The 25,546-nt window shown below is 47.6% G+C and overlaps 8 protein-coding genes across 8 annotated transcripts; 4 read left to right on the forward strand and 4 right to left on the reverse strand.

Moving 5' to 3' along the window:
• Nucleotides 1-973: 973 nt before the first annotated feature.
• On the forward strand, nucleotides 974-1,536 carry F4817DRAFT_317007 (marvel domain-containing protein; the record flags this gene model as incomplete). Its single annotated transcript, XM_049300758.1, has 2 exons — nucleotides 974-1,276; nucleotides 1,342-1,536. The coding sequence occupies 2 exons, from the start codon at nucleotides 974-976 to the stop codon at nucleotides 1,534-1,536; spliced, it is 498 nt and encodes a 165-aa protein (XP_049158013.1).
• A 2,108-nt stretch (nucleotides 1,537-3,644) lies between these two features.
• F4817DRAFT_150300 (glycoside hydrolase family 43 protein) lies at nucleotides 3,645-5,545 on the reverse strand. The gene has a single exon (XM_049297967.1). The coding sequence runs from the start codon at nucleotides 5,404-5,406 to the stop codon at nucleotides 3,652-3,654; it is 1,755 nt and encodes a 584-aa protein (XP_049158014.1). The 5' UTR covers nucleotides 5,407-5,545; the 3' UTR covers nucleotides 3,645-3,651.
• A 1,591-nt stretch (nucleotides 5,546-7,136) lies between these two features.
• On the forward strand, nucleotides 7,137-8,817 carry F4817DRAFT_359499 (MATE efflux family protein; the record flags this gene model as incomplete). The annotated part of the gene is made up of 2 exons (XM_049306171.1): nucleotides 7,137-7,416; nucleotides 7,565-8,817. The coding sequence occupies 2 exons, from the start codon at nucleotides 7,137-7,139 to the stop codon at nucleotides 8,815-8,817; spliced, it is 1,533 nt and encodes a 510-aa protein (XP_049158015.1).
• Nucleotides 8,818-9,084: 267 nt separating this feature from the next.
• Nucleotides 9,085-13,788, reverse strand: F4817DRAFT_150229 (Nup133 N terminal like-domain-containing protein). Its single transcript, XM_049297966.1, has 4 exons — nucleotides 13,342-13,788; nucleotides 13,207-13,276; nucleotides 9,753-13,145; nucleotides 9,085-9,698 (listed from the first exon to the last, which is right to left on the reverse strand). Exons 1-4 carry the CDS (start codon nucleotides 13,669-13,671, stop codon nucleotides 9,352-9,354), a joined length of 4,140 nt encoding a protein of 1,379 aa, XP_049158016.1. The 5' UTR covers nucleotides 13,672-13,788; the 3' UTR covers nucleotides 9,085-9,351.
• Nucleotides 13,789-14,583: 795 nt separating this feature from the next.
• On the forward strand, nucleotides 14,584-16,907 carry F4817DRAFT_150416 (AFG1-like ATPase-domain-containing protein). The gene has a single exon (XM_049297970.1). It carries the CDS (start codon nucleotides 14,790-14,792, stop codon nucleotides 16,788-16,790), a length of 2,001 nt encoding a protein of 666 aa, XP_049158017.1. The 5' UTR covers nucleotides 14,584-14,789; the 3' UTR covers nucleotides 16,791-16,907.
• Nucleotides 16,908-16,945: 38 nt separating this feature from the next.
• F4817DRAFT_150411 (snare-like protein) lies at nucleotides 16,946-18,013 on the reverse strand. Its single transcript, XM_049297969.1, has 2 exons — nucleotides 17,775-18,013; nucleotides 16,946-17,610 (listed from the first exon to the last, which is right to left on the reverse strand). Exons 1-2 carry the CDS (start codon nucleotides 17,823-17,825, stop codon nucleotides 17,026-17,028), a joined length of 636 nt encoding a protein of 211 aa, XP_049158018.1. The 5' UTR covers nucleotides 17,826-18,013; the 3' UTR covers nucleotides 16,946-17,025.
• Nucleotides 18,014-18,279: 266 nt separating this feature from the next.
• F4817DRAFT_359502 (Adaptor complexes medium subunit family-domain-containing protein) lies at nucleotides 18,280-21,986 on the reverse strand (the record flags this gene model as incomplete). The annotated part of the gene is made up of 5 exons (XM_049306172.1): nucleotides 18,280-19,408; nucleotides 19,445-19,569; nucleotides 19,614-19,643; nucleotides 20,314-21,862; nucleotides 21,943-21,986. 5 exons carry the CDS (start codon nucleotides 21,984-21,986, stop codon nucleotides 18,280-18,282), a joined length of 2,877 nt encoding a protein of 958 aa, XP_049158019.1.
• Nucleotides 21,987-22,193: 207 nt separating this feature from the next.
• On the forward strand, nucleotides 22,194-24,698 carry F4817DRAFT_150437 (Mpp10 protein). Its single transcript, XM_049297971.1, has one exon. The coding sequence runs from the start codon at nucleotides 22,295-22,297 to the stop codon at nucleotides 24,551-24,553; it is 2,259 nt and encodes a 752-aa protein (XP_049158020.1). The 5' UTR covers nucleotides 22,194-22,294; the 3' UTR covers nucleotides 24,554-24,698.
• Nucleotides 24,699-25,546: the final 848 nt, after the last annotated feature.

A 25,546-nucleotide genomic window follows, 5' to 3' on the forward strand; every position in this document is an offset into this window, starting at 1 on the left:
CGAGATGTCGGCATGATTGGCCCGCCCGTGGGCTGACTGCCCGGCCAACCATGGAATTCAGTACGACACTGATGTCCAAGGATACTATGTACGACTTGGTGCAGGGTCTTTATGTCAAAGAAACTTGGTAATAATAACATTGTAGGCCGCATCCGAATAATTTAAGGATCATTGATGCTAGAATAACCAGTTCTGTATCCGTAAATCTCGAGTAACCATTTGAAGCTTTCTCCTTATCAGTCCGCGTTCAAAAACAGCCGAATTAGCATATGCGCCGCGGGTTATTGTGTACGTCACTGCTTCTAGAATAGTAAGGAAAAACCCAATGAGGTCATAGTTTGCGAATTCAGAAACAGCAACAGATAGAGCCAGCAAAGCAGCATTAGGTACCTATGGCATATTCTTTTAAGGGACGTACATAGGGAAGGTAAGCTGTTATCCCGCAACTGCCGATCACGAATCACCTAGTCACCTTTTCTTTCACTGCATCTCTAGTGTACATCTTTACATCTCTACATCTCTACATCTTTACATCTTTACATCTCCATACATATTTCTCCAGTTTCTAAACCTTTTTAGCAACAACATCAATGCGCATCATTTGATCGACATCAACCAAACCCCATCCATACCTTAGACTCAAACTACATATCGACCAATAGCACACTCTCGTCAACAGATTGAATCACAATTCCTCCTCGAATCCAAATCCCATCTTCCGTCATTCGTAGGACCATCTATCCCCGTTATTCCCCGCGAGAGCCACAACAACCAACCTAAGAAAACACCAAGCAACAATCTAAGTCTTCATCGTTTACTTTCACCAGTAAACCAGCTCGGCCAAGCTACCTTAGATAGGTATCTACAGAACATACCCACCCAGGCGCTACATATAGTCGTCGGCCATCATCTATAGCTTTTGTTACCAAATAAACACTTTACCATCTCGCGATATAAGCGAGCTATCATCAATATGGAGACCATGATCAAGTCCGTGCTGCGCATCGTGCAGTTCCTTCTCGTCCTGCTCACCACCGCCCTCGTCGGCAATGTCATCGCAAGCAACGTCACCGGATCTGAATCCGCTATTAACTTTATCATGTTCGTGTGCGCCCTCTCCTGGATTGCCATCATCTATGGTCTGGTTTCGCACTTCGTTGCCGCCATCGCAATCCCCGTCGTAGCCCTGGCTCTCGATAGCGCCGCGACTCTCTTCACCTTCATCGGTGCCATTGTCTTCTCCGCAAAATTACAGGCAGTGAACTGCTCCAATATAGTATGTAGCTCTCATCCATCTAATTCAACATGATCTCGATCTTGTTTACTAACTATTTTGGCTAGGGACACAAAACCAGCGACTATATTGCATTTGGTTCAGGAGATACCGAGAAGCGATGCCGTGAGATCCAGGCTAGCACTGTATTCTTATGGTTTCTCTTCGCCGCCTTCGCCGCTAGCCTCTTCTTTGTCTTAAGAGAGCTCCGGCGCGGCGGTGGTTCCGTTCGCGGTCCTAATATGTCCCAGATCGGCGTATAGGCTGCTGATCGGATCGACAATCACTATTTCTCTAGGACCGGTAGGGAGTATGCTACGACTTTACGAGCGAGTAATGCATGCTAAATTTGGGGGTTCGGTTATTGAGTGTATGACCAAGGGGTGCAGAGTTATGAATAAACACGGGGAAGACGGGCTTGGCGTTCGGATCGACATGCATTCTCAGGGGCAAGTCCCCTGATGTAATCCCATGTCCTGCGCGGGCGCTGAAAGCTTTATTCCGAAATAGTTCTAAAGGCATTGGATGAGTTTTATACACCTTGGTTGCTTAATTTTGTCGTTTACGCGAGAAATACAACCAGTGTATAGGGCCTTGGATTATGCACAAAAAGAAAAAATAATCATGTTTGAATTAGTCGAGTACCTAGTTAAATAATTGGGGTACCAATAGGGTATCTATAATATTTGTTTTTCGAGCCTAAACCTCCTATCAAGATATCAGAATGCACAACAGAGAAGCGACGTGACCAACTACCTAGGTAAGTATTAACAAGCCAAATTCTTACCCTCTAGCATAGGTATTATCTTGCCCCCACGTTACAGATATGACACCGGCTTAGACAAATAGCAACCAATAGTTTATAGTTGTTGAGCTGCTTCTCCTTACATCATTTAGATCTGCCTTGGTAGAAGCATTCTTTTAGCCCCGTATCATTTAAATTCTCACTGGATGTCGCTTCTCGGGGTGGTTGGTGTTGAACACGAGAACCACAGGTTCTTTCTAGCACTCATATGGCTCGCGACTTTGCCTGCATTGTTATTGTAACCGCACCTCTCTATTGGTTAAAGCTTGGACAGCTTCGTCTGAAGGCCAAGGCAGATAGGCCCCGCAGAGAGCCCAACGGGAAATTCTCCTGATAGGAGAAGAAGAGATGGGTTTATATAACTAATAGATTATCATCAACTTCGCTAGCCGTATAACTAGTGTTATCATGCTACAATATTCCATTAAGTGCCTACGGGTGCAACTAAAATGGATCCCTTATCTATTTCAATGGCGTGCATAACTCTAGGGGGGCTTATATCCAAGGTCTCTGGGGTGGCCGCTTCTTTTGTGCGTGCGTGGTACCTATACGAACAGCTGAAGCCGATGTCAACGAGATAATATCGGAATTCGAATCAATAAGCGCAACGATAAAGCTTCTCAACCAAGACTTCTTAGAGCGAACACCTGAGCATCTAAGAGGCAAGATATCGGATGTTGTAGCCAGTTGTGGCAAAACCATCAACGAAATCCATGGGATTCTCTCCTACTACCATCCTCCACTTGGCACAAGAATATTTCGTTGGGTATCTACCGGCAAAAAGAGCTTGGAAAGGCTGAAAAACAGTCTTAATACGCATAGGTTTGCTTTGGGCATGGCATTAGACATTGCCAACTTGTATGCTCGTCGTCTTAACGTGGATTGAGCGTATCACTTACTCTATATTCATATAGGATTACTATCGGAGACGTTAAGGAGAATATCATCGGAATTAAGGATAATACCGTTTATATGAAGAGTACGTTAGCTCACCCCATTCTCATAATATAGCCGAAGACCCGGTGTTGTTAATTATCTCGCAAGATGATGTCGCCTTCCGTAGAAACTCTCGAGGCTCATTCGATAGACATTCGAGCCCAATGCGATATCTAAAGAGAAACAGACTATTCAGGTGGGCTTTACGGCCACTAGAGTCTAGGGATGGTATCAGAAATTCTTAGAACAAGGCAAATTTACAGTGTACCTACGTCCCGCCCGAGTTCGTATACGGATTCGTATAGGAGCTCTTCATACCTATCATGCCAATGCTCATCATGCATTGGAGGAAAGCAGCAGCAGCAGAAGAGGGGGCTATTCTCAAGACTAATTAAAAGACGTCGCCAGCAGCCCGTCGAGTCTCTCAGATCATTTCGTTCGCAGACCGAGAGATCCTCTGTGTATACGGATTCTATACAGGATTCTGAGCGTAGCAACATCACTCTGTCAAGAGAACTTACAAGAGAGAGGGAGCTTATAAGTCCTATAACCAGGTATCCAGGACGAATAGAAGCACAACCGGACAGATATAAATATACCGTAGGTACCTACCTATTAATATAAATATGTAAATTATCTACACCACCTCCGTCGCCGAAACATACTGACCCGCGCCAGAATACCTCCAGCGAGTAAAATAAGCCTCCCCGCCCTGCGGACACTCCACCTCCACCCCAACACCAGCTCCATTGCACGTCGCGTACGCACCAACCAAGCTGCCAACAAAAGAGCCATTACCACCACTCACCAACCCCGCAGACGCCGCACCAACAAGCATCCTAGCATCCGGATCCGCAGCCGGCGCAGCAGCAAGACGATAATGCGTCGCGTTCGCCGTCTCGATGTGCAGCCTGATAGGCCCATCAAGCCAGTCCCCCGGAACAACAACAGTTCGCGGCTCGGGGGGCATGCCGGTGCCCTCGGCGCGGAACCGCAGTGCCAGTTGTGTTGTCTTGGCTTCCTCGCACGTTGGATTCGAGATCTCGGGTAGGAGCACGACGCCGAGGTCGATGTGGTTGACCTGCGTGAGGAAGACGGTGACGCCGGCCTCTTGGCCAACTTGCCGCGGGGCGAAGGTTAGGTCTACGCTGAAGCTGAACAGCGTGTCGGTCTGGCGTCGGCCGATGAAGGAAAGGCCCTGCTGGCCGCTGAGCTCGGGTGTGGTCGAGGAGAAGGGTGTTCCGGTTAGGTTGTTCCGGCTCGGCACGATTTGCAGGCCTTGGGGTGTCACGGAGAATGCGCCGTCCCGAGGCACGCGCCAGTAGACCATGTTACGTGGGATCGCCGTGCCCTCTTCGAAATCGTATGCGTCGGGGTCGGAGTTGAAGGGGCCGTCGCCGGGGATTTCGCGGTCGGTTGGGGGTAATGCCCACCCGGTCATCTTACCCCGAACCGGCTGTAATACAGGCCACTCGCCCTCTTCCCACGTCACCGGGAAGAGCACCGCTTCCCGACCCATCGGGTAGATCTCGAATTGGGGCCCTGAGCGGGTGGCGAGCGCCATACCCCACCAATTCCCGCTGGCGTCTTGGAATAGGTCGCCGTGGCCGACGGTCTGGAAGTACTCGTCGGTGCCGCGGTTCGTTAGAATAGGATTATTCTCGTATGCTTCGTAAGGACCGGTCAGATTACGAGATCGAGCGATCGTGATCGAATGGTTTGTCTCAGTACCACCCTCGGCGATCATCAAATAATACCAGCCATCCTTCTTATACAGATGCGGGCCTTCGGGCCATACGCCTCCTGTTCCATTCCAGAGGCTGATAGGCGGCTGGCTAACTTCACCGGTTTCAAGATTGATTTCCTGGAGGATGATGCTCTGCGTGGCCATATAAGCCTTACCGTCGTCGTCCCAGAATAGGTCCGGATCGATCTTGTCTGTCGAGAAAGTAACCGGGTCGCCCCAAGCTTCGTCGCTGAAGGGGTCGTCCGACTTGAAGACTACGCCAATGCTCCCCTTCGACGTACCAATATAATCGCATATCACGTAGAACTGCCCGTCGTGGTGGCGGATGGTCGCCGCGTACATGCCCTGCTGCTGGCCAGTCGTGTTCCAACTGATTCCGGGGAGCTGGCTCTCGCGGTTCCACGCATGGCTGATTACCTTCCAATTTATCAGGTCCTTCGATGCGTATAGGGGAAGCCCGGGGAAGGATACGAAGGTAGACGTCACGCAGAAGAAGGTCCCGTCGACCTGCGTGCACGACGGATCCGAGTGCCAGCCTGGTAACACCGGGTTATAATAGGTAGAATTGCCGACCTGCACCGCCGTGGATGAAGCTACAGACGCGAGGAACGCCAAGCGGACGTTCACCAACGAGAAGAACCTCATCGTGTGTTTCCTCCTCTTTTCACTCCTTCAGCTAGGGTGAGACGCGAATGTAGGTAGTCAGCTAGGCTACCGTCCATGCGATGGGACCCTATTCCTATTAATAAATACATCGTCGCTTAGCGGTTAATAACTGGTGTTCGGTGATCCTGGCTTAATTCAACCGAGTAGATCTATAATTGTCCGTCGAATTGCGGAGGTAACTACGGTTAGTCCGGTATAGATCTGGGGTAACTCGGGGTATTGGGACTCGTTCTCCTTCTATCCCCTGTCTCGGTACCATGTGTATGGGCGACCCGATCATACTTTATAATTTCTGCATTTTACTTCATTCGCATAATGGCCTATTGATTCTTGGTGTTAACATTGGCATGGCGATTATTGGCGGGTTGGCTGGAGTTGTAGTAATATGGTGGGATATGGTGGGATATGGTGGGATATGGCGGGAAATGCTGTTGATTGGGTAAAGTTTCTTAGTATTAGGCTTTGCCTGGGAATTTCCCTATATTATACTAATTATAATCATCAATATACATTAATATACTCTCTAGTGAGTCTAGTCTAGTCAAGGGAGAAGTTCTACTTCTCCCCTTTACTCTGCCTCTTTTTATTATTTCTTGGGGATTAAATACTCTTTATAATGATTACGTTTTTATAAATCTACCATTACGTCTTGATTTTAGTCAAAGGCGTTATACTAAGAGATACCGTTATCATTTGATATCTCAACTCGAAAAGAGTAGATAAGAATAATAAGAATAATAAGATACGTGACATCACCGCCTATATATCTCTTACCTTTCCCGTAAGTAATTGAAGCCCCCGAGGTTACGGATACGTTTGCTAACATATCATGGAAATCATGCATCATTGGACTCCATACTTATAACCATTAGCAATTTCGTGCTATAATACCTACCAAACACGGCCGGCTCCCGGTATCAATGCAATGCCAACTCATTCCTTGATACCAATTGGTCTTAGATAATGCCCGCATGTCCAGTAACCTATGATAGAACGGCGGAGACGGGGCTCTACATCGTACACTACCCAGCAGAGGCCCACGCCGGCTTTCGCCATTCTTCTTGGCGGGACGAATTGGCAAATCGGGAATCTCGGTTACACTACCATCCGCCGTCTTCTACGGCAGCCCGCTGCCCGTCACTGACTGCTCATATGCACGGCATCTCATTCGGCCCTCGTTGTGGCACTAGTCCCGAGTACAACTCGATATCACGGGCATTTACTCAATAAGTTACCGAGTAGATACTCGCTTATTGGTTGTTTACACTTCATCCCACGACTCCATGAGCTCTTCTATCTGCATGCTTATCTACGTATCTACGTCTTGCCGCTATCCAGGACCTGTGTTTTGCCTTTGATCATATGAATAAAACCGCATGCTAATATGAATACCTCTAGACAAGTCGAAAAACGTAAAGGGATAGTAGTATACAGCTCCTCAAGATGTTTCGTCTTTCTAACCTCTTAAGGAATGTATCCCTAGGTATCCCTAGGTATCCATGCTAGTTGAAGGTTATTCCCAAAAGGCAATTAGATATCGAAGTGGAACTTTCCATTCATAACAAAGGATAAGAGTACCTAATGTACCTACCTAGGTATGTACGATTCTCCTACCTTTATCTTGCCGTGTTTGAGATTTCACAGACGCTCTGTTTCGTATACTGTTCTGTCCAAGCTTCTTCAAGCTCTCACCTCACATCTCCTTCGAAATGGCTGATGATTTCTCGTCATCGATGCCAACTCCAGAGTCTCCTTCAAGTATACCTTTCAACGATGAATCGACCGCGCTTCTACCAAAGGTGCCTCTGGCTGGTGCACAAACTAATACTCCCCAATATCGGCAATGGCTAGCTGAAATATGGCTCTTGACCAAGGCGTCTATCCCCGTGATATTGGCTTATACACTCCAAAACAGCCTTCAGACCATCTCTGTCTTGATCGTAGGCCGTCTCTCTCCAGAAGCATTAGCTACGGCTGCTTTCTGCTACAGTTAGTATAATCTAAAACCGTCTCATACCATCAAGATACCTTAGGTACCTATCTTTAAATATGAGGTAGATTCCATAAATCCGGCATTCCCCTTAACGTATTTAAAAAGTACCTAATATAGTATCTAACACGCGAAACCCACATGTAGTGTTCGCAATGGCCACAGGCTGGTTAGTCGCCATGGGCGGCACAACAGCGCTAGACACCCTCGCATCGACGAGCTTCACCGGCTCTCAAGACAAGCATGACCTTGGAATCCTGCTACAACGCGGCATCATAGTACTGACCGCATTCTACGCCGTCGTAACCGTAATATGGGGGTTTTCCGGTCCCTTATTCCGAGTCCTTGGACAGGAAGAATTCATCTGCGTCGAAGGGAGCAAGTTTCTACATATTCTAATCCCAGGAGGCCTGGGATACGTGTGGTTCGAATCGATGAAGAAGTATTTACAGGCGCAGGAGATATACAGGCCGGGAACATATGTGCTCCTGATCACGTCGCCGCTTAATGCATTGCTCAACTACCTCTTCATTTATCCTCTTGGTTTGGGCCTCTACGGTGCCCCTCTTGCAACGGGTATATCATACTGGATTTCGTTCCTGCTTCTCGTCGCATACGCAACCTTCATACACGGCCACGAATGCTGGGGTGGCTTTGCTCCCCGTCGCGCGGCCTCGAATCTTTGGCCGTTCGCACGTCTGGCCTTCTTGGGAGTTATTCACGTGGGCACGGAGTGGTGGGCTTTTGAGATTGTTGCTCTGGCTGCTGGCAGACTTGGCACTATCGCGCTCGCCGCACAGTCCGTCATCATGACGGCCGATCAGGTCATCAACACGATCCCTTTCGGTCTAGGCGTCGCCGCCTCGGCTCGGATAGGTAACCTCCTAGGAGCACGGAAGCCCCGCGATGCAGCACGCGCTGCCCACTGCGCTGCCATCTTATCTACGATTCTGGGCGCCGTTATACTCACCATTCTGATGAGCACTAGAAATGTTTTTGGCAGGATCTTTAACGACGATGACCGCGTAGTCCGGCTCGTCGCAGACGTCATGCCTTTTGTCGCCCTGTTCCAGATCGCTGATGGGCTGAACGGGAGTTGCGGTGGTGTACTCCGAGGCATGGGGCGACAATGGATTGGTGCTCTTGTTAATCTACTCAGCTACTACGGCGGTGCGCTACCAGCGGGAATCTACCTTGCTTTCCATGGATGGGGTCTTCAAGGCCTATGGGTTGGACAATGTGTTGCTCTATACCTAGTTGGAATCCTTGAGTGGGTGATTGTCGGGTTAAGTAAATGGGACAAGGAGGTTGATAGAGCGCTAGATAGACTTGATGCTGATGAGGCTGGGGATAATTACGCCACTGGAATAGGAGAGGTTACAGCTCGGAGTGAAGTGTAAGCCTAGGTACCTAAAGCAAGAAAAAATGAAACCATATAGAAGGGAAGGGTAGTTATTCGTTTTGAATGTTAGAAGCTTCTGATAAGCATAGCTTAAAATACCTAGTTAAACTAAGAAACTATCGCTTCTTGATATTACGGGCATCCAACATACTCGAGTTGCTATTTCAAGTAACGAATTGTCACCATAAGACTAAAACCATGATTGTCATATGAATGACGAGCAGCGCTCAACACAAATTACAACAAAACAGAAAGGAATATCGGCTTAAGCGAGAGTTAGCGAAGCTACCCTGTATACGCTACATAAAAGCCTCGGTATCGTGTTCTTGCGTGGAGGAAGCCTAGCCGTGGATGATGATCCCCCTTTATTCTCGTCAACTTTTCCCTTTGCCCGTGCCTCACGGCAATTATATAAACAAACGAGCATATGCAGTATGGTACAAGAAATGAAAATTTCAAATAACTCCGACGCTCCTGTGCATTAAACTTTTCGCGGGACTTGCGGGACTCGCGGTCCTAATGATGAATACTTCTAGTGTGTGCCGTTTTTGCCATTCATGCTGTCGGACGCCTTGGTTTGCCTTCGTGCAGACCCCGATCTGGGCGGGCTTAACGCTGCTCCAGCGGCAGTAGTTTCGTCATACTGCTGGTTGACGGCTTCCTCGGCATATTTCCGCGTTTCCTTGGCCCATTGCTCCAACCGGTGCTTTTCGATATGCTTAAGCAGGTTGTTATCCTCCCACCTCATCGCCTCCAGTACCTTCTCACGATAGTTTTTCTCCATTTTCTCAAATCGACGGTCAAGATTTTCCGTATACACCCCAGCGACCTCTGATGGAGACAGCCGCCGGTAATCGTTTTTGTCCCCGCCACTTTGCTCTGTTTTCTTCATTAGTACTGCTACTACCGAGCATCATGTTCGTTTTGACTTACGATTCGCATATAGTGTACAGTAGAACTGGAAGAGGTCTGTCTGACCAAGGACCTCTACGATATCATTGTCTTTCTTGAGTGTAGTGTTGTTGAGTCGCGTCCAGTCTTCTCTTAGGAAACATCTGCGCCATATGAGCCGCTCGGCTTGTACACGCTCTGCGCCAGTGAGGCCGTTATAAGCTACGCTGAGAGCCGAGAAAAACTGGTCCGGCATGTGTTCCCGCGTCTCCTGTGGTAGAGTGATTAATGTAAGCAGGTCAATGAGCGTGAGTGGGTCCAGAGCCTCGTGGTTCAAGAGCCGTCGTAATGCGTCGTCAAATATTTGCGAGAGTATCTTATACTTCTTGGGTATCTTGAGCGCGAATGTTTCTTGTACAACGCTTAACTCTTCCCCTTCGAGCGCCAAGCTGATCACTGGGCGGATTTGAGTGTTGTATAGGTCGTCCTGAACACCAATGATGGCAAGTTCTTTATCGATGGCGTCCACCTGAGCATCCTCAGCTGTCCCGTTGACACTCGCATCTTGTATGCTCATAGATGCTTTGCTAGACGGCCGGGATGATTCGGCCATCCTAGCTAGCTTGCCTAAACTTAACTCGATCTTCTTGTTCCAGACCTGCTGCTCGCGCGCCAGGCCAAGGTCGAGAAGCGTGTCGGCGGCATGGTCAATGTCCTCTTCGCTGATAATGTCGTTAATCCAGGAAACTTTGGCCAATTCTGGTTTGGTCCGAAGATACATCGTTTTGAACTTCTTATCCCCATCATACTCGAGCAGGGCATCAACTCCGAACGTAGTGAATAGGTATTCGTAGAATGGGAAGGCAAAGTCTTTGCCATATGTTATGAAGTACTCACGCACTTGCTCTTCTTTCGCAGTCATCTTGGCTTCCAAACTTTCGAGACGCTCAGGAGACAGGCCAGGTGTCTCAAGTTGGTGTCGAAGTCCGTCGATTTCACGAGTGAGAATCTCCGCGAGTGCAGGAAGAGAATCATGGTTCTCGGCAATCCTGATTCCAGCTTCCCAGTTTTCAGTCTGAGCAAGAAGGACGACCTTGTCATGGCGGTCTTGCTCATAGATGCTCGCGTACTTCTGACCGTCCGCAGCCTTCTTTGGATCGTCGCTGGCGAGGTATGATCGAGATAATTCTTGAACGACAGTTAAGTAGACTTCAGTCATTTCTGGTAAAAGCTCGCGAGTCTTCTGAACCATGGCGCTTTGCCCTTCGGAATCTGCTGACCAGTGTTGCTTAACCCACTCAGTAGACAGTTCCACTTGCCTCTTTACATTGTTGGCAATGAAAGGGTGGCAAGTCCAGGGAGTCGGGAGCCCAACATAATCGCTAGCTAAAATCCCGTGGTCCATTTTCTCGCCGGCCAGACCATAGAGTTGAAGGTTCCTCGTGCGGAATGTGAAGGCATCTCGTATTGCGCTATTGTAAATCTCTGCAGCTTCGTATATCAACCGCGTTAGAGATGCCTGATCTAGGTTGGCCTTAGAATTGTGTTTTATAACTTCGTAAGCCCAAGCGATGAATATTTGCATGCGATCAACATCGCGAATGAACCAGTGACGCAGCTCATCGACTTCCCCTTTCGCGACGTTCGGTTCAGACTTTTCCTCGGATCGGATGTACTCGACGATTTCGGCAACGATGCTCTTTTTAGAAGTTGCAGATCGCTGAGTGGTGAACTCTTCGTGCTTGTGCCAGATGACGTTAGCAACATGTAGTTTTTCCGCGTTCCAAAGTAACTGCCATTTGGTAACACGATCGAGGTTCACTTTAAGGCTTGCGATCTGTGTCATTATCTTCTCCAAGTACTGCACACGCTCCTTGATGTTAGTATCGACCCGTGCGGCTAGAGTTGAAAAGTGTTTGCCGGCAGATGTGAGAATTTCTCGGCTCAACTCCAGAGCAGCAGCACCATATTCCGCATCGGTGAAACGAAGGCCGTGCTGTCTATCGAATACGAGGGGGTTATCCTCCCTAACACCGAAAAATACGGCCTGTTCGAGCTTCGCTTTGGCTGTAACCTCCGGAGGCTTCTCACTTGCAAATCGTTCAACATCTGTTAATGCAATACGGAGAGCACCTGCACCTCGAACCAAGAGTATAGCGGCGGGATTTTTAGGCCTGATACGAGGCGCTCTCCCTTCACCAGAACTGAAACCTTGGGTCCTGGGCTCTTCGGTTCCAGAGCCGACAATTTCGAGTGTGGGGTCCGTACGCAGATCGACGACATCCTCGAAAGATGCAGGTATGATATGGTTGTCCTCGAGTATTTGTGAATCGGGGGAGTCGGGGGGCTGGGCAATTGAGGCTATCACGGCAGCGTGGTCGAAGACAAGAAAAGCAATGATATTTGGCCGAGGGAGATAGAGTCGAGGTTTAGCAAGAGCCTGGGAATCTGGTGCAGTAGAGTAAGTAGATATCGGTCGAACCATGCCAACGTCAATGGGGTTTTCTGATGAAAGCCCAGAATACAATACGACTTCAATCAGCGTATAACGCCATCCTTGCTTGTTAGACAACGAAACAAGGAGTACCAAGTGTTGCTGGTCCTCAGACTCAGAGGGTTCACGAAGCTGACTCATCTCTCTATATTTTTGCTCTAGGCCCCTGGGTACGAAGCAGAAGTCAAGTATCTTTAGCGACTCCGCAGGTAACTTGGCGCTTACGCTGTCCATCTGCTGGAGAGCTCCGAGGATGGTATTGCGAGCATCTACCTCGACCAGAAGGTCATGGTGGCCTCCCCGGTGCACCCTCCAAGAATGCAGGCGACCTTTCGACGTAACAGCGACGACAGTACACTCGCCTTGCTTGGATGACTTTTCTGAACGGACGGCAGCGATATCTCCCTGAGAAGCAGTCTGTGACAGCGCATGTCGGAGACTTCCAAAGAACCCGCTGTTAGCAGGGCCAAGGTTGGTGCGCAAGAACTGTGTCGAGATTTTCGGGCGGCCATGCGTGTCTCGGACGCTCAAGTATGCCAGGCGTCCACTACTAAATGCGAGGATGAAACCAGCCGCGGATTCGGCATGGGTGATCTGAATGACAGCCTCTCCAGAAAACATTCCTGTGATAGAACCTTCAACGCCATTTTGCTGTTGGCGCATGAAATCCAGTGTCGTCGCGCTTGATATCGATTCCCAGTAGGTCACCTTACCATTAGTAGGCATTACTACTACTAAACCCGGCTCGGAAGAGGAAGCAGACGGAGGGACGAGCTCGCCCAGGGGTAAAAGATCGCTCGAGGACTTCGAGGGATACGGTAACGCAAAGGTAAAGGATTCAGGAGACTGAGCGGGTGTCGCATATGGCCATACGATGGCATGAGTATGGGAAATGCTTAGGGCATATCCTGTGGAGCTGTCGACGGAACCATGCTGACGACCTACGCGATAGAGTTAGTGATATAAACAGTCAACGAATCGACGAGCGGTGAAGTAACATACTACCAGTGTCCAACTTTAATCGATCAGGTAGAGCCGGGAGTTTTCGGACATCAAACGCGATATTAGTTGACTATAGGTTGACGTGTCAGCCATTTAAACTCAAGGTCGCCGGGAGCTCTTTGATACTAAACTTACTAAAAGCGTACTACCATCCCCCTTGCTAAGACGCTCGCCTGGCCGAACTTTCTTCGATCGAAAACTGAGTTCCTGCTTCGGTGCAGGCGATTCCTCAATTCCATCTTGCTTCAATTCGACTATCGAAGGCTTCGCGGACTTGACTTCGTACGTCTCAGGAGTAGCAATGGGATTCGCGAAGGTTTGATCGTTCAATGGTATTCTCGGTCGCTTCGCTTTAGGTTGCTGCACCGAGTTATCTGAGCTCACGGGTCGTTGACGTCGTCGGCCACGGGTTGCCGTTACGGCAGGCGACGGATTTTCAGCGCCGTTGACAGTAGCCGAAAACATGATGTAACAATTCTGCAGTATGAGTCCTTAGGATGAGCAACAGGATCGAAACAAGGATGCAATCGAATACTTTTAGCGATGAAAACCGTTATTATCGATGGATCGATTGATGTAGAAAATACGTGCTCATCGTGAGGAGACGAAAAGGAGGCGGAAGAAGTCGTGGGCGTGGGCGTGGATAAAATGTTGGAGAAGGTGTGAGGTGTGAAGGTGTAAAAAAAAAGATGATGATTGAATGGTGAAGGCCTTCGTTTCGCGAAAGAATGACGAGGCCGACAAATGTTTGGCTACGATTGATTGGGCCGCTGCTTCACCTTGGCTGGGTACCTGTAGGGACGGGGAGGAAAAAAAAAAACACATACCTACCTCACTAGAAATTGGGTTACCTAGCTGGAGCTACGTTGCTCTGGCATTTACCAGTAACTTTCGCAGGCGCGGCTGAAGCTAGACCGTTTTAGAACCTTCAAGACCCCTGTGCTCGCCGCTTGTGGACGAGCCGGGACGGATCAAATGCTTTGCAACCGTCATGTGGCTCGTGCGCTGGCAGCTTAGCACGGACCAAGCAACCAATCGCAAGGACTTAACAAATCCGGGGCAACCTCTAACCTAATGTTCTAACCTAATGTTTGAGCCTCGACTTTAACGACAACCTCAATCCTCGACATATTTCTAACTTATTCCGTATTGTTCCGTAATCTAACTTCATACAACTCCTCTCAACGTAAAGTCATTTCATTATGACGATTGATTTATAACATTCCAAGACACTCACGAATATATCAAGAATAACAAAGATTGGTTGTCCCTACTATTTCTTCATTTGCCTCTTTAGGAAAGTGAATATTTCAAGTTTGTCCTCTCGAAATGTTCATGTTCACCACCTCCCTATTTACTAGAAGATATTGAAAAATCTAGCAACGTGGATAGCTCCATTAGATGTTTAGCACTGATGCTATACTCTACTGGGGGATTGGACTTTGCACTTCTTACGTGTAATTCCTAGTTCCTCCATGGTAGCCAGGTAATCTCGGGGAGCTACCCCTAGCAATTATATCAGCTTAGGCTACAAATCGCGCATATCATCTGAAAGGGATACTAGTGCTATACAAGAACTCAAGATGAGACGAAGCATCAGTTCAGTTACGATTACAGATCCCCTGGTGAAGTATCAGTCACTACTAGCGACTGGGATCTGTTCTCCCGATGCTGCTCAGTATCGGTTAGCGATCCATCTTCAAAAAGTCTATCATCGGCTCAAAGATTATTCACCATCACATGAGTACCGTGTTAGATTAAAAGCCATTACCAGTGCCCTGGACAGCGCTAGAAAGGAAGATAAAGACCCATCGCGCACTCTCGCAGTCGAGAGCCATCCTATCTGGCGCAACCCCCTTTTTTCTCGGTTCTTCGCTCGCGATGAGAGTAAGGATACTCTAGCTCTTATAAAAGTTCTCACGAGCCACGAAGAGGCGATTCAAATAGATTCGCCGCAAGGCTTATTCCTATCAGGTGAAGTTGGCACTGGCAAGTCAATGCTGCTTGACCTCCTGGCTGACGGGTTGCCTACGAGTCGCAAAAGACGATGGCATTTTAATACTTTCATGCTGTATACGCTGTCTCAGCTTGAGCGTTATCGGAAGTCACATTCACATCTAGACCGCGGTGATCAAGAATATTCGTTACTCTGGATGGCTAAGGATATGGTTGAGAAATCGCCAATTCTCTTCCTGGATGAGTTTCAACTCCCAGATAGAGCGGCAAGCAAAATCCTAAGCAATCTATTCATTGCATTCTTTCAACTAGGCGGCGTCCTCGTTGCTTCGTCCAATCGTATGCCAGACGAGCTGGAAAAAGCTACCGGAGTCGAATATGTTCCTCCAACGACTGGCAGTCTCATAGGTCAAGTCTTGGGGTTAAGACAGACGCGTGGAAAAGGAGAACTATTCGGCTCTACTAGTGATTTTGCATCATTTCTTGAAGTTTTGAAAGCAAGATGTGAATTCTGGCAAATGGAAGGAGGTAAAGACTGGAGGCGCCGTGAAGCTAGCGAGTTGCTGAGCCAACGTGTTAAGACCCCTATTGAGAATTATATATCTGACGAGTCAGTAATAACTTCCGCGACAGTGCTTTCTTCTGATACGAAGACTCAAGAGACAGGCGAATCAAGTCTATCCATTACAACACCAAGGAATTATTTCCTCATAGGTGAGACGGATGAAGCTTTATGGGTGGAAACATTAAACAGCTTGATTTTGCCACCTGAAAAGCACGAAATACCTTGGGAGTCCTTAACAGTGACCGTTTATGGCCGGGCTATCACTATTCCTCAGCATTACGGCGGATCTGTTTTATGGGACTTTAAGGACCTCGTCTCCTCCTTCGGACCAGCCGACTATATTACAATGGCCTCAACTTTTCATACTTTCATCATCGATGGCGTGCCTATCTTAACGATTCTTAAAAAGAACGAGGCAAGAAGACTCATTACATTATTGGACGCATTATATGAAGCCAAGTGTAAATTAGTTATCCGTGCCGAAGCCGCTCCCGATGATCTATTCTTCCCGGAAGCGAAGGTTGTTCCCTCACCCGTGAAACGGGATGCTCCTAAAAGAGGCGAGAGTATTGACGGAGACGTAATACACTCCGAGACGGTTGCCGAGGTTTACCAGGATACAATGTCGCCCTTCAGGCCGAACATCTCGTCATACACCGACTCGAGAAATACGGATTATGATCCGGATCAGGATTCCGACTTTGGTGTAGAACAAAAGTCCAAAGTAGACTTCAGTAACACCAGTGCGTTTACTGGAGAGGATGAACGATTCGCCTACAAGCGAGCCACGAGTCGGCTCTGGGAACTTTGCGGAGCTCAATGGCATAGCCGCACAGGGGACAACTGGTGGCAACCACTTCCTCCAGAAGCACGGCATTGGGAAGGTTCGCCAGTTTCTAAACCGCGGCCGTGGTCAGCCTCGCCGATTGTCCGAGGGGATGATGCTAGCATGGGACCGTCAGTAGAGCTCGAAGAACCTGCAGGTCTACAACGGCTACGCCTCGAATATTTAAAGAAGACCTTCTCGGGGGAGGGCCAAGCGAAAAGTCGCGACCAGGAGTAAGGATCTAATCCATAGAATTGTACATATCATGTCTAGATAGAGCACGTACATAAATGCCCAAGTACCACCGTATAAACGAAATATCAAATATCATTCCATCACGAACACCTAGACTCCATGCTCTATGCCAGCCCATAACGCCACTATACATGCATGCGCATTCGAACAACCACTCTCTCCTAAACCCAAACTCACCCTTCATCTTTCCCTTTCTTCCCTATACCCCTCCACCCAACTACAAATTCGTCAATCCCGGCACCCACCCCTCCCCAATCCGCCTCATCTCCTCGGCAAACTTACGGCTCGTAATCCTCTTCCCCCCCACGCCGCCCCCCGGCGGCAACACCAGCGGCGCGTGCTCGTCAGGGTCGTAGAACGGATTCTGCAGCAGCCGGACATACGCAGTCTGCATAGCGCGAAACACAACGCGCAGCTCCGTCTCCCTAAGACCAACACCGCCTCTAATAATCCCCGCGGACCCAGCCCCTCCCCCTCCTCCGGCCACGCGGCCCCGCATATCGACTACGGCGACGAACTTGACGCCCGTGTTCGTCTCGAAGCCGTACGCGGCCAGGCGCTCGTCCACGGCATGCAGGAGGCCGAAATCGCCGCTGAGAATGGGGGTCGTGGTGGTCGTGGCAGTAGTGGCGGTGGCGGTGGCGCCGGCTGTGGGCGCGGTGCCGGCGCGGCGGGCGCGCGTTTCGAAGATGTCGAGGGTGCTGCTGAGGAGGAGGGAGAATTGCAGGGGCGTGCGCAGGGGGGCGCGGGTGTTGCTCGCGGGGTCGTAGGAGGGGAATATGGTTATGTGGAGGGGGTTGTTCTAGTTGCGTTTTCATGTTAGCGAGGAGCGGTGGTGTGGTGGTCGGAGTGGTTTGGGTGGTTTCGCGGAGTGGAAATAAACGGGTGAGTGAGGTTGCGCGTATAGGTAGGTTAGGATAGAGGGGAGGTAGGGGAGGTAGGGGGGAAAATGATAAAGGAACGTACATTTCGCCCTATGACACCTAGGCAGGCTATAGAGGGTATTGCGGTCGCCATCGCTACATGTGCTGCCGGGTTTGCGCTGCTGTGTATGCGTATGCGTTGGGATTGGGAAGATGGAAAGATGTAAAGATAATTGAGTGCTTGGGTTTGGTGAAGTTGAGCTATCGATAGTGAGCTTGAGGCTGCCCCACTATTTCGTCTTCAGTGAATCAAAGGGGGACATAACATCTATGTATCTTCAGGGGTATAACCACTAAATATAACAGAGATATAAATGCAAATGTTTATTATTCGAGTAGTATCTATCATCTTAAAGACGCCTGTACGTATCCTTATCTAGCATGATATCTAGGTACCTACAATGTAATAGCACATAGTTATTTTAAAAGGCTCGATGAACCTTGAGAGATCTAATACCACCTCCTCCTATCATAGAACATCGTCTATAAGACACCATGTTTTTTTCTTTTTTTGGCATCTTGTCCCACGTAGTATCATGTAGACGTCACTACTCCTCCTCTTCCTCCTCTTGTACTGACTCAGTCTCTTCCAATCCTTTCAAGACATCCTCGATCTCGACTGGGTCGGTGATGGCCCAGACGCCGCCCCCTTTAACCGAGTCCATCCCGCGCATGCCCACCTCCTTTCCTACAAGATTCCTACCAACTTTTCCAGGCCCAATACCAATCCACCTTCTAACCTTCTGCTCTTGATCCAGATACTTGATGCTGTCCCACCATCTGACAGTTTCGAGACATTGTCGCGCCAGTAGGTCTTTCACATCCGCGGCGTCTTCGAATGGCCGCGCACTCACGTTGCTTACACATTGAAGTCGGCCCGGAAACGTGATGACATCCTTGTCTTCGCGGCCCTTTACTCTACTCTTCCTCGAGACTAGTTCTCGCATCACGTTGACTGCCGGTCTCACGATTGGACTGTGGAATGGACTGTCGCTATGTAATCGAACCGCTCTAGGGTCGTGGCCAAGGAATTGTCGGACATGAGCTGTCAGTTCCTTGATCCTTTGTATATTCCCACTCAGCACAATCTGATTCTTGCTGTTGATATTTGCGATAAGCACTTGGTCGATAGGCTTCATGGAGTCGGCGCTCTCACTCCTCGCGCCAGCACTGCGGTATCCCACGAAGTCGTCTATAGCCTCGATCAGTTGCGTTAAATACTCGGGCTCCGTAACGACGGCTACCATGCCATATTCTCCTCCGTATTTTTCTTTGGCCTTCTGGGTAGCCTCCGCCATAGCCTCCGCGCGTTTGCGCACCATATATAAAGCGTCCTCGAATTCTAATACACCACCTGCTACTAAAGCTGCGAATTCGCCCAGTGAATGCCCGAGCGATACATCTACTCGCTTGGATATATCAAAGTTGAATTCGTTCTCGAGGATGCGGAGAATGAGGATGGAGGTTGCCATGATCGCCGGCTGGGCGTTGGGCGTTGCGGTTAGTACTCGGCTTGGGCCATTTTGTATTATGTCGGACAGCTTGTATCCCATATAACTATCTATCTCATCAATTATTTGCGCGGCTCTAGCTGGGAAGGCTTCGATCCAGGGCGTAAGCATTCCGACTTTCTGGACTCCTTGGCCTATAATAACGGTAGAGTTAATTAGTTTAGTTCTTGAGGGGTTTCATTGGAATCATTGGAATCCTAACCTGGAAAGAAGATAGCAGTCCGCGGTCTCTTCCCTTTTGTTGATACGTAATTTCGACGGCCAATTGGACCCATGGAGTATACCGCCGCACTGAGAAAGTCGGTTGAGCTGAGCCGGCGACATACCCTACCCGCGGCGCGGATGGGCCGGCGCAACGGGGAAATGAGCACACTCATCACCGCAGGCCAGTTACGTTTGCGCTGCGGTGATCAATTCTCACGGTCATCGAATGTGAACCTTGGCTAAGCCGTTGAGCAAGAAGATAAAATAGTAATTGGTGCGAAAGGAGATTCGGGTTAAAGGAGCAAAAGTTCAGAAGCTGTAAAGTCGAAGCTTGGATTGATGACTCTACATGTAGTTGTTGAGGTATTGAGGTACATACCTTAGGTACCTTAGGTACCTACAGCTACCTCGGCCCATGTTCGACAGATGCTAAGCTGCCCGCAATTGCCAAGGTCTCCCCCCACATTCTTCCCCAGGTCTAGCTCAGTACATGTACCATGTCTCTACAGGTAGGCTCTATTAGATGTATATACATCCGAAGGTATCCGTTAAAACGATTTCATTAAATACTTCGGCGACACAGTAGTCTTTGTGATGCTTGTTCGTTCTTCACTTACTTGGAGTTTTACTAAAGTCCGAACCCGGTTTGATCTTGAGGGAACGGATATAATCATTCAATAGTACCTAGCTTGACGCTGCTGATCTATGCGTAGTGATATCTTATAGCTCCATGTCCTCAGCATGCACACCAAAACGCCGATCATGCATGCATGCAACGCATTACATGTACTGGAGCACTACTGGATAGTGCAACTCCAGATGTAACCGTAAATATGCCCTACGTACCTTTTAACATCTGGTCTCAACTCCCCCCTTGCTGATAGTAAGATACTTCACACCCTTATACGGTTTTATTCCTTCGCCGATACCTCGACTCTTTCTCGGGTCAATGAGGATGCTCTCGACCTTGATTCCACTTGATAGCCACCCCTTGACAGAGAAGCTAACAGACGCAGAGCTCGGCATAAGGATCTTGTTCTGGGCAATTCTTTTTGCGTCCTTCTCACTGTCCGAGCTTGCTTCGCCAACTTTGGGCTTCTCGTTGGCATTGCTTTGATATGGCTCGTCGTAAGTATAGTCCTTGCCGAAACCGAACCCATTAGGATCAGTATCTTCTTGACCTTCAGCTAGAGGACCCTGGACTGAGCATCGAAGGCCATAGTAAGATGTCCCGGTGGAAAGTTCCTTTGTGGGTATATGCCATTCCAATACCCTATCTCCTGCACTAAAACTAGCGTCTCCTTTACTCGGTCGAATATCTGAAAGGTTCCTAACTTCGGAAGGTAGCGGCACTGAGACGATAAGGTCTTGCAATAGTGGCGCGCCGGCCGAGCCTGGGTGTGGTCCCCCGAATCCTCTGCTACCTGAGCCGCCACCTCTACCAGATGACCCTGATATTGAAGAACTAGAAGGTCCAAAGTTCTTGTTGATATTAAGCCGAACTTCGAAGTCTGAGCCGGTTGATCCCAACCCTGTTTTAACCTCAATATTTACTGGAAGTCTTAGGCTGTTCGAACTCAAGTTCCCGCTCTTTCCGTTGGTGAAAGGTAGTAAATCCACTTCATAGCCTGCAAGGATGAAGCGTCCATCCGGGGGTATGAAGCTGAGTTCTCCTGGATTCTCCTTCCATCTGTTTAATCGTACACATGGGTGGAATACTGGCAATTCCATAACGCTGTTTAGGTTATGCTTTCCCGAGGGCCCAGTGATATTTATGAGGATATCCGGGACTCCAGATACCTTAGACGTAAATGCAATAGTACCATTCGCATATGCAGCGATTGGCCTACCAGATGGTGCAAGAGTGACAGACAACGTCTCCACAATATCGGCGTAGAGCTCATTTGATGTATGTCGCACATTTGCTCGCCTCCAGGGGAGAGCCGGCGTAGTTTGAGCTATAAGGGACGGTGTGTTTGAGTTACTAGGGGATTTGCCAGGTATATTAATGCTACCTAATAGCTTCCCTAGTAGACCTTCTACTTCGACCACATCCCTCAATGCGTTCGGTTCTGTGGTGTTAACAGTGCCGGCATCGCACATCTCGGTAAGAAGTTGAGCAACGACATCGTAATTCGCTTCGATCTTATGCGCTAGGACCGGCGCGCCGAGGAACTCTTCAAGAGCGTCGATTATGCGATGGAGGAACTCGAGGACGAGAAGAGGCTCTATCTCAGAAGAAGAGGTTGCCAAGTAAAGTATATTTGCATGTATAAGACTAAATACAAGGGTCGGAGGGTTGGTATTTGGTAGGTATATTAAGTTGGGTCTCGGAGCCGGATGTTCGAGATACAGGGGAAGAAGGACGGCGGCCGAAAGAGGGCGTGATGTATAGGTATGGGAGAGTATCGCACGACTATACGGTTATTGTCAGTTGCAGTTGGAAAGGAGTTTAAAATATAATATTCTAAGAGGGATAAGAGGGAGGGGACTAACTTATGCTCATCGTAGATGTGCAGCGCCTCTATTACACCGTTCATGGTGGCCGGGTTGCTATGCACATCATTAGATCTAGAAGATAAGGCTAAATATTTCAAGGTACAACTAAGAGAGAGGTACTCCGTCAGAGGGTCCGAGACTTAGGTAAATTGTGGACCGACCCGTTAACTTATTCTTTATCGATAAGCATCGAACCCTGTGGGGTCCTTGCTTCATCCTAAGAAGTTAAGAACTAGGAAAGTTTTTCTAAACCGGTCAATTTTTCTCGATTCGCCGAACCATTGATTAAGAAAAGTCCAGTGTTTATATTCATCCTCCCCTCCTCCCCTCCTCGCTGGAGTAACAAGCAATGGCGGGGCCTGCTAGCACCACGTCTTCCATGACCTCAACTTCACATACTTTAACACATGCACCATCAGTAGGATTTCTATCTTCTTTCGTCGACTCCTCAAAACCATCTAGCGCCGTAGAGATGCTAGAACTTTTCGAGGCTATCAAGTCCGGCAACCGGCACAGCTTCCTACAGCCAGCCTCTGCAATCCCAAATGCTTCGTTGCAGCTTGCGAAGGCCACGCTCGATGCATATGCTGGACAAATATGCGACGAACAACAACAGCGCCAAAGGGAAGAGAGCAAGAAGCGGAAACGAGCTGAGAACGGGCTAGGCAAAGGCGAAATACTAAAGATCAGGAAGCTTCATGTTGATGGGTTCGAAAGTGGTCAAGTTTGGCAACAGGCGAGAAGAATTATCACAAGCGCACTACAGGATTCGAAAAGTGCACTCCAAGAATTAGAAGACCAGAAGGAAATCCAGGTGAACGGCATTAACGGAGATGCGCATATCGATATCGACCAACCGGCTGTGGATGTCTCCGACGATGATTCGGCTGACTACGAGTCTGCCTCGGAGATGGATGATTCGGAAGGACTTATAGAAAATGCCGAGGATGCCGAGGATGACGAGGAGATAGATGAGGAAGACCTCGAGGATGATGCCGAATTATCAGAGAATGATATAGAGGGAGGTCTAGAGGACATCGATGAGGAAGAAGATGAGATCGACGACGAAGATGAGCCTGAAGAGGCCTCACAGGAGCTGGTTGAAGATCCCAATGGTCTCAACGATGGTTTCTTTTCTATCGACGACTTCAACAAACAGACCCAGTTGTTTGAGGATGCGGATGCCCGAGGAGACCCGGATGTTGATCATGCAAGTGACGACGATGAAGTAGATTGGCACGCCGACCCACGCTCTATAAAGCCATCCAGTAACGGAAAGGCGTCCAAGAAACCTACTGATGACGTTGATGACGAGATGCTTTCCGATATCGAAGACGACGAGGAAGATGGAGGACCCACCTTCGGTAACATGGATCTAGATGCGCCAGAAGGAGAGAGCGAAGAAGAAGAAGGCGACGAAATGGATGGTGAAGATGATTCCAACGCTAACGAGATCTATTATAAAGATTTCTTCGCCCCCCCGCAGCGGAAGGGGGCTAAAAACAGCAAAGCCAAGCAGTTCAGAGAGCCCCGGCCCACGAAACCAGACGACAACGATGTTGACCGCGCAATGGCTGATGTCCGGCGAGATTTGTTCGAAGACGAATCAGAGAGAGAAGACTCGGAAGATGCTCTGTCTGACGCTTCTGCGGGCGACCCCAAATCCAGGAAATCGGCGCACGAAAGGCGGCAAGCCAAACTAGCAGAAGAGATTCGGCAGCTTGAAGCTGCAAATGTGGCTAAGAGGCAATGGGCAATGTCTGGAGAAGCTAAAGCTATTGATAGGCCGATGAACTCTCTATTAGGGGAGGATCTCGACTTTGAGCACGTGGGCAAGCCTGTACCGGTCATTACGGCTGAAGTGAGCGAGAGTATCGAGGATATGATTAAACGTCGTATTCTAGCCCAAGAATTTGACGAAGTTGTTAAACGACGTCCCGACGCCTCCGAGTTCTCGTCCAATACTAGACGAGGACTTGTCGATCTAGACGACACCAAAGCTAAGCAGTCACTTGCGGAGATGTACGAGGAGGAGCACGTCAAGAACACAAATCCAGATTCTTACGTGAGCAAGGCTGACGAGAAACTTGGAAAAGAAGAGAAGGAAATTGAGCAGATGTGGAAGGAAGTTAGCGCGAGCCTTGATGCTCTCACTAGCTGGCACTACAAACCTAAGCCCGCCGCACCCTCACTCACAGTCGTATCGGATGTGGCAACGATTAGCATGGAAGACGCTCAACCCACGACCTCCCAGGGTGTTAGCGGTGGTGACCATACTCTGGCCCCGCAAGAAATCTATAAGGCTGGCAAGGACACTGCTGAAAAGGGTGAGGTGGTTGCCAAGAGCGGTCTACCTGTTGCTAAGGAAGAGATGAGTAGAGAGGACAAGGTTAGAAGACGCAGGAGAGAGAAGGAGAGGATACGGAAGGCTGGCGGTCTTGAAGATAAGAAACCTAAGAGCGCGAAGGCTCAGGCACAGAAGCAGACTCTTGGTGATCTCAAGCTGGGCGGTGTTAAAGTTATCAATAAGAAGGGCGAGATTGTGGATATGGAAGGTAATAAGGCAAAGGCAGCAAAGGCTGCGTCGAGTAGTAGCTTTAAGCTTTGATACAGGTAGCTTTGTGAATATTAATTAAATTTGGACTTAAACTTGTACATAATTCTTGATTTATGTTAATGCCCGACTTTTAAAAGGGTTATTATAGCAGGCCAAGTTAAGGATATTTCTTAATTAAGCAATTTGTTTGTGCACCCATTAATGCCTTTTAGTTATAGGTTTTAAGTATTATAATAAATTAAATAATAAGGTTAAAGTTTTAATTGTATGATTAATATTAAATTAATTTTAATTTAAAAATTTTAAATAATACGTATTTTTAATAAAAAATAAAATTTTTAATAAGTTAATAAAAAGATAAAACCTTTAATAAATTAATAAAAGGATAAAGTTTTTAATAAGTTAATAAAAAAATAAAACTTTTAATAAAAAAAATAAAAAAAAGATTGGAAAAAATAATTTATAACTTTAAATTTAAATTTTATATATATATAAAAATATTATTATTTATTATTATTATATATAAGTTTTAAATAAATTAATATTATTTAATTTTTTTAATATTAACGTATAAAAATATAATATTTATTAATTTATATATAATTGTTTTTTTAACTTTTTTTATTTTTTAATATTATTTTTAATATTATTTTATTATTTAACCTTTAAATTTAACTTTTTATTAACGTTTTTTAAGATTGTTAAAAAAAGGAGATAAATTGGTTAAATTAATAATTTCGAATTATAATTTTTGGAAAAAATTTCCAGGTAGTAAATTTAATATTATTAAAGAATTAATATTTATGGGTTGGTTTTTTGTACTTTTCCGAAGATTTTAAAATGGGTGATTTAAAAAAATAAATCTTAAAAATAATAAGTTTAACGAATTTTACTATAACCGTCTTGCCAAATTATTTAACGGTAGCAGCATTATTTATTGTTAATATTGTTATAAATATTAATTGTAAATAAGTGTTAAAATAAAAAATTAACGTATAATAATGTTTTTATTATAACTTAACTCCTGGTAAAATTAAAAACCTT

Source organism: Daldinia loculata (assembly GCF_022478755.1).
Source record: "Daldinia loculata strain CBS 113971 unplaced genomic scaffold F4817scaffold_32, whole genome shotgun sequence".
NCBI lineage: Eukaryota > Fungi > Ascomycota > Sordariomycetes > Xylariales > Hypoxylaceae > Daldinia > Daldinia loculata.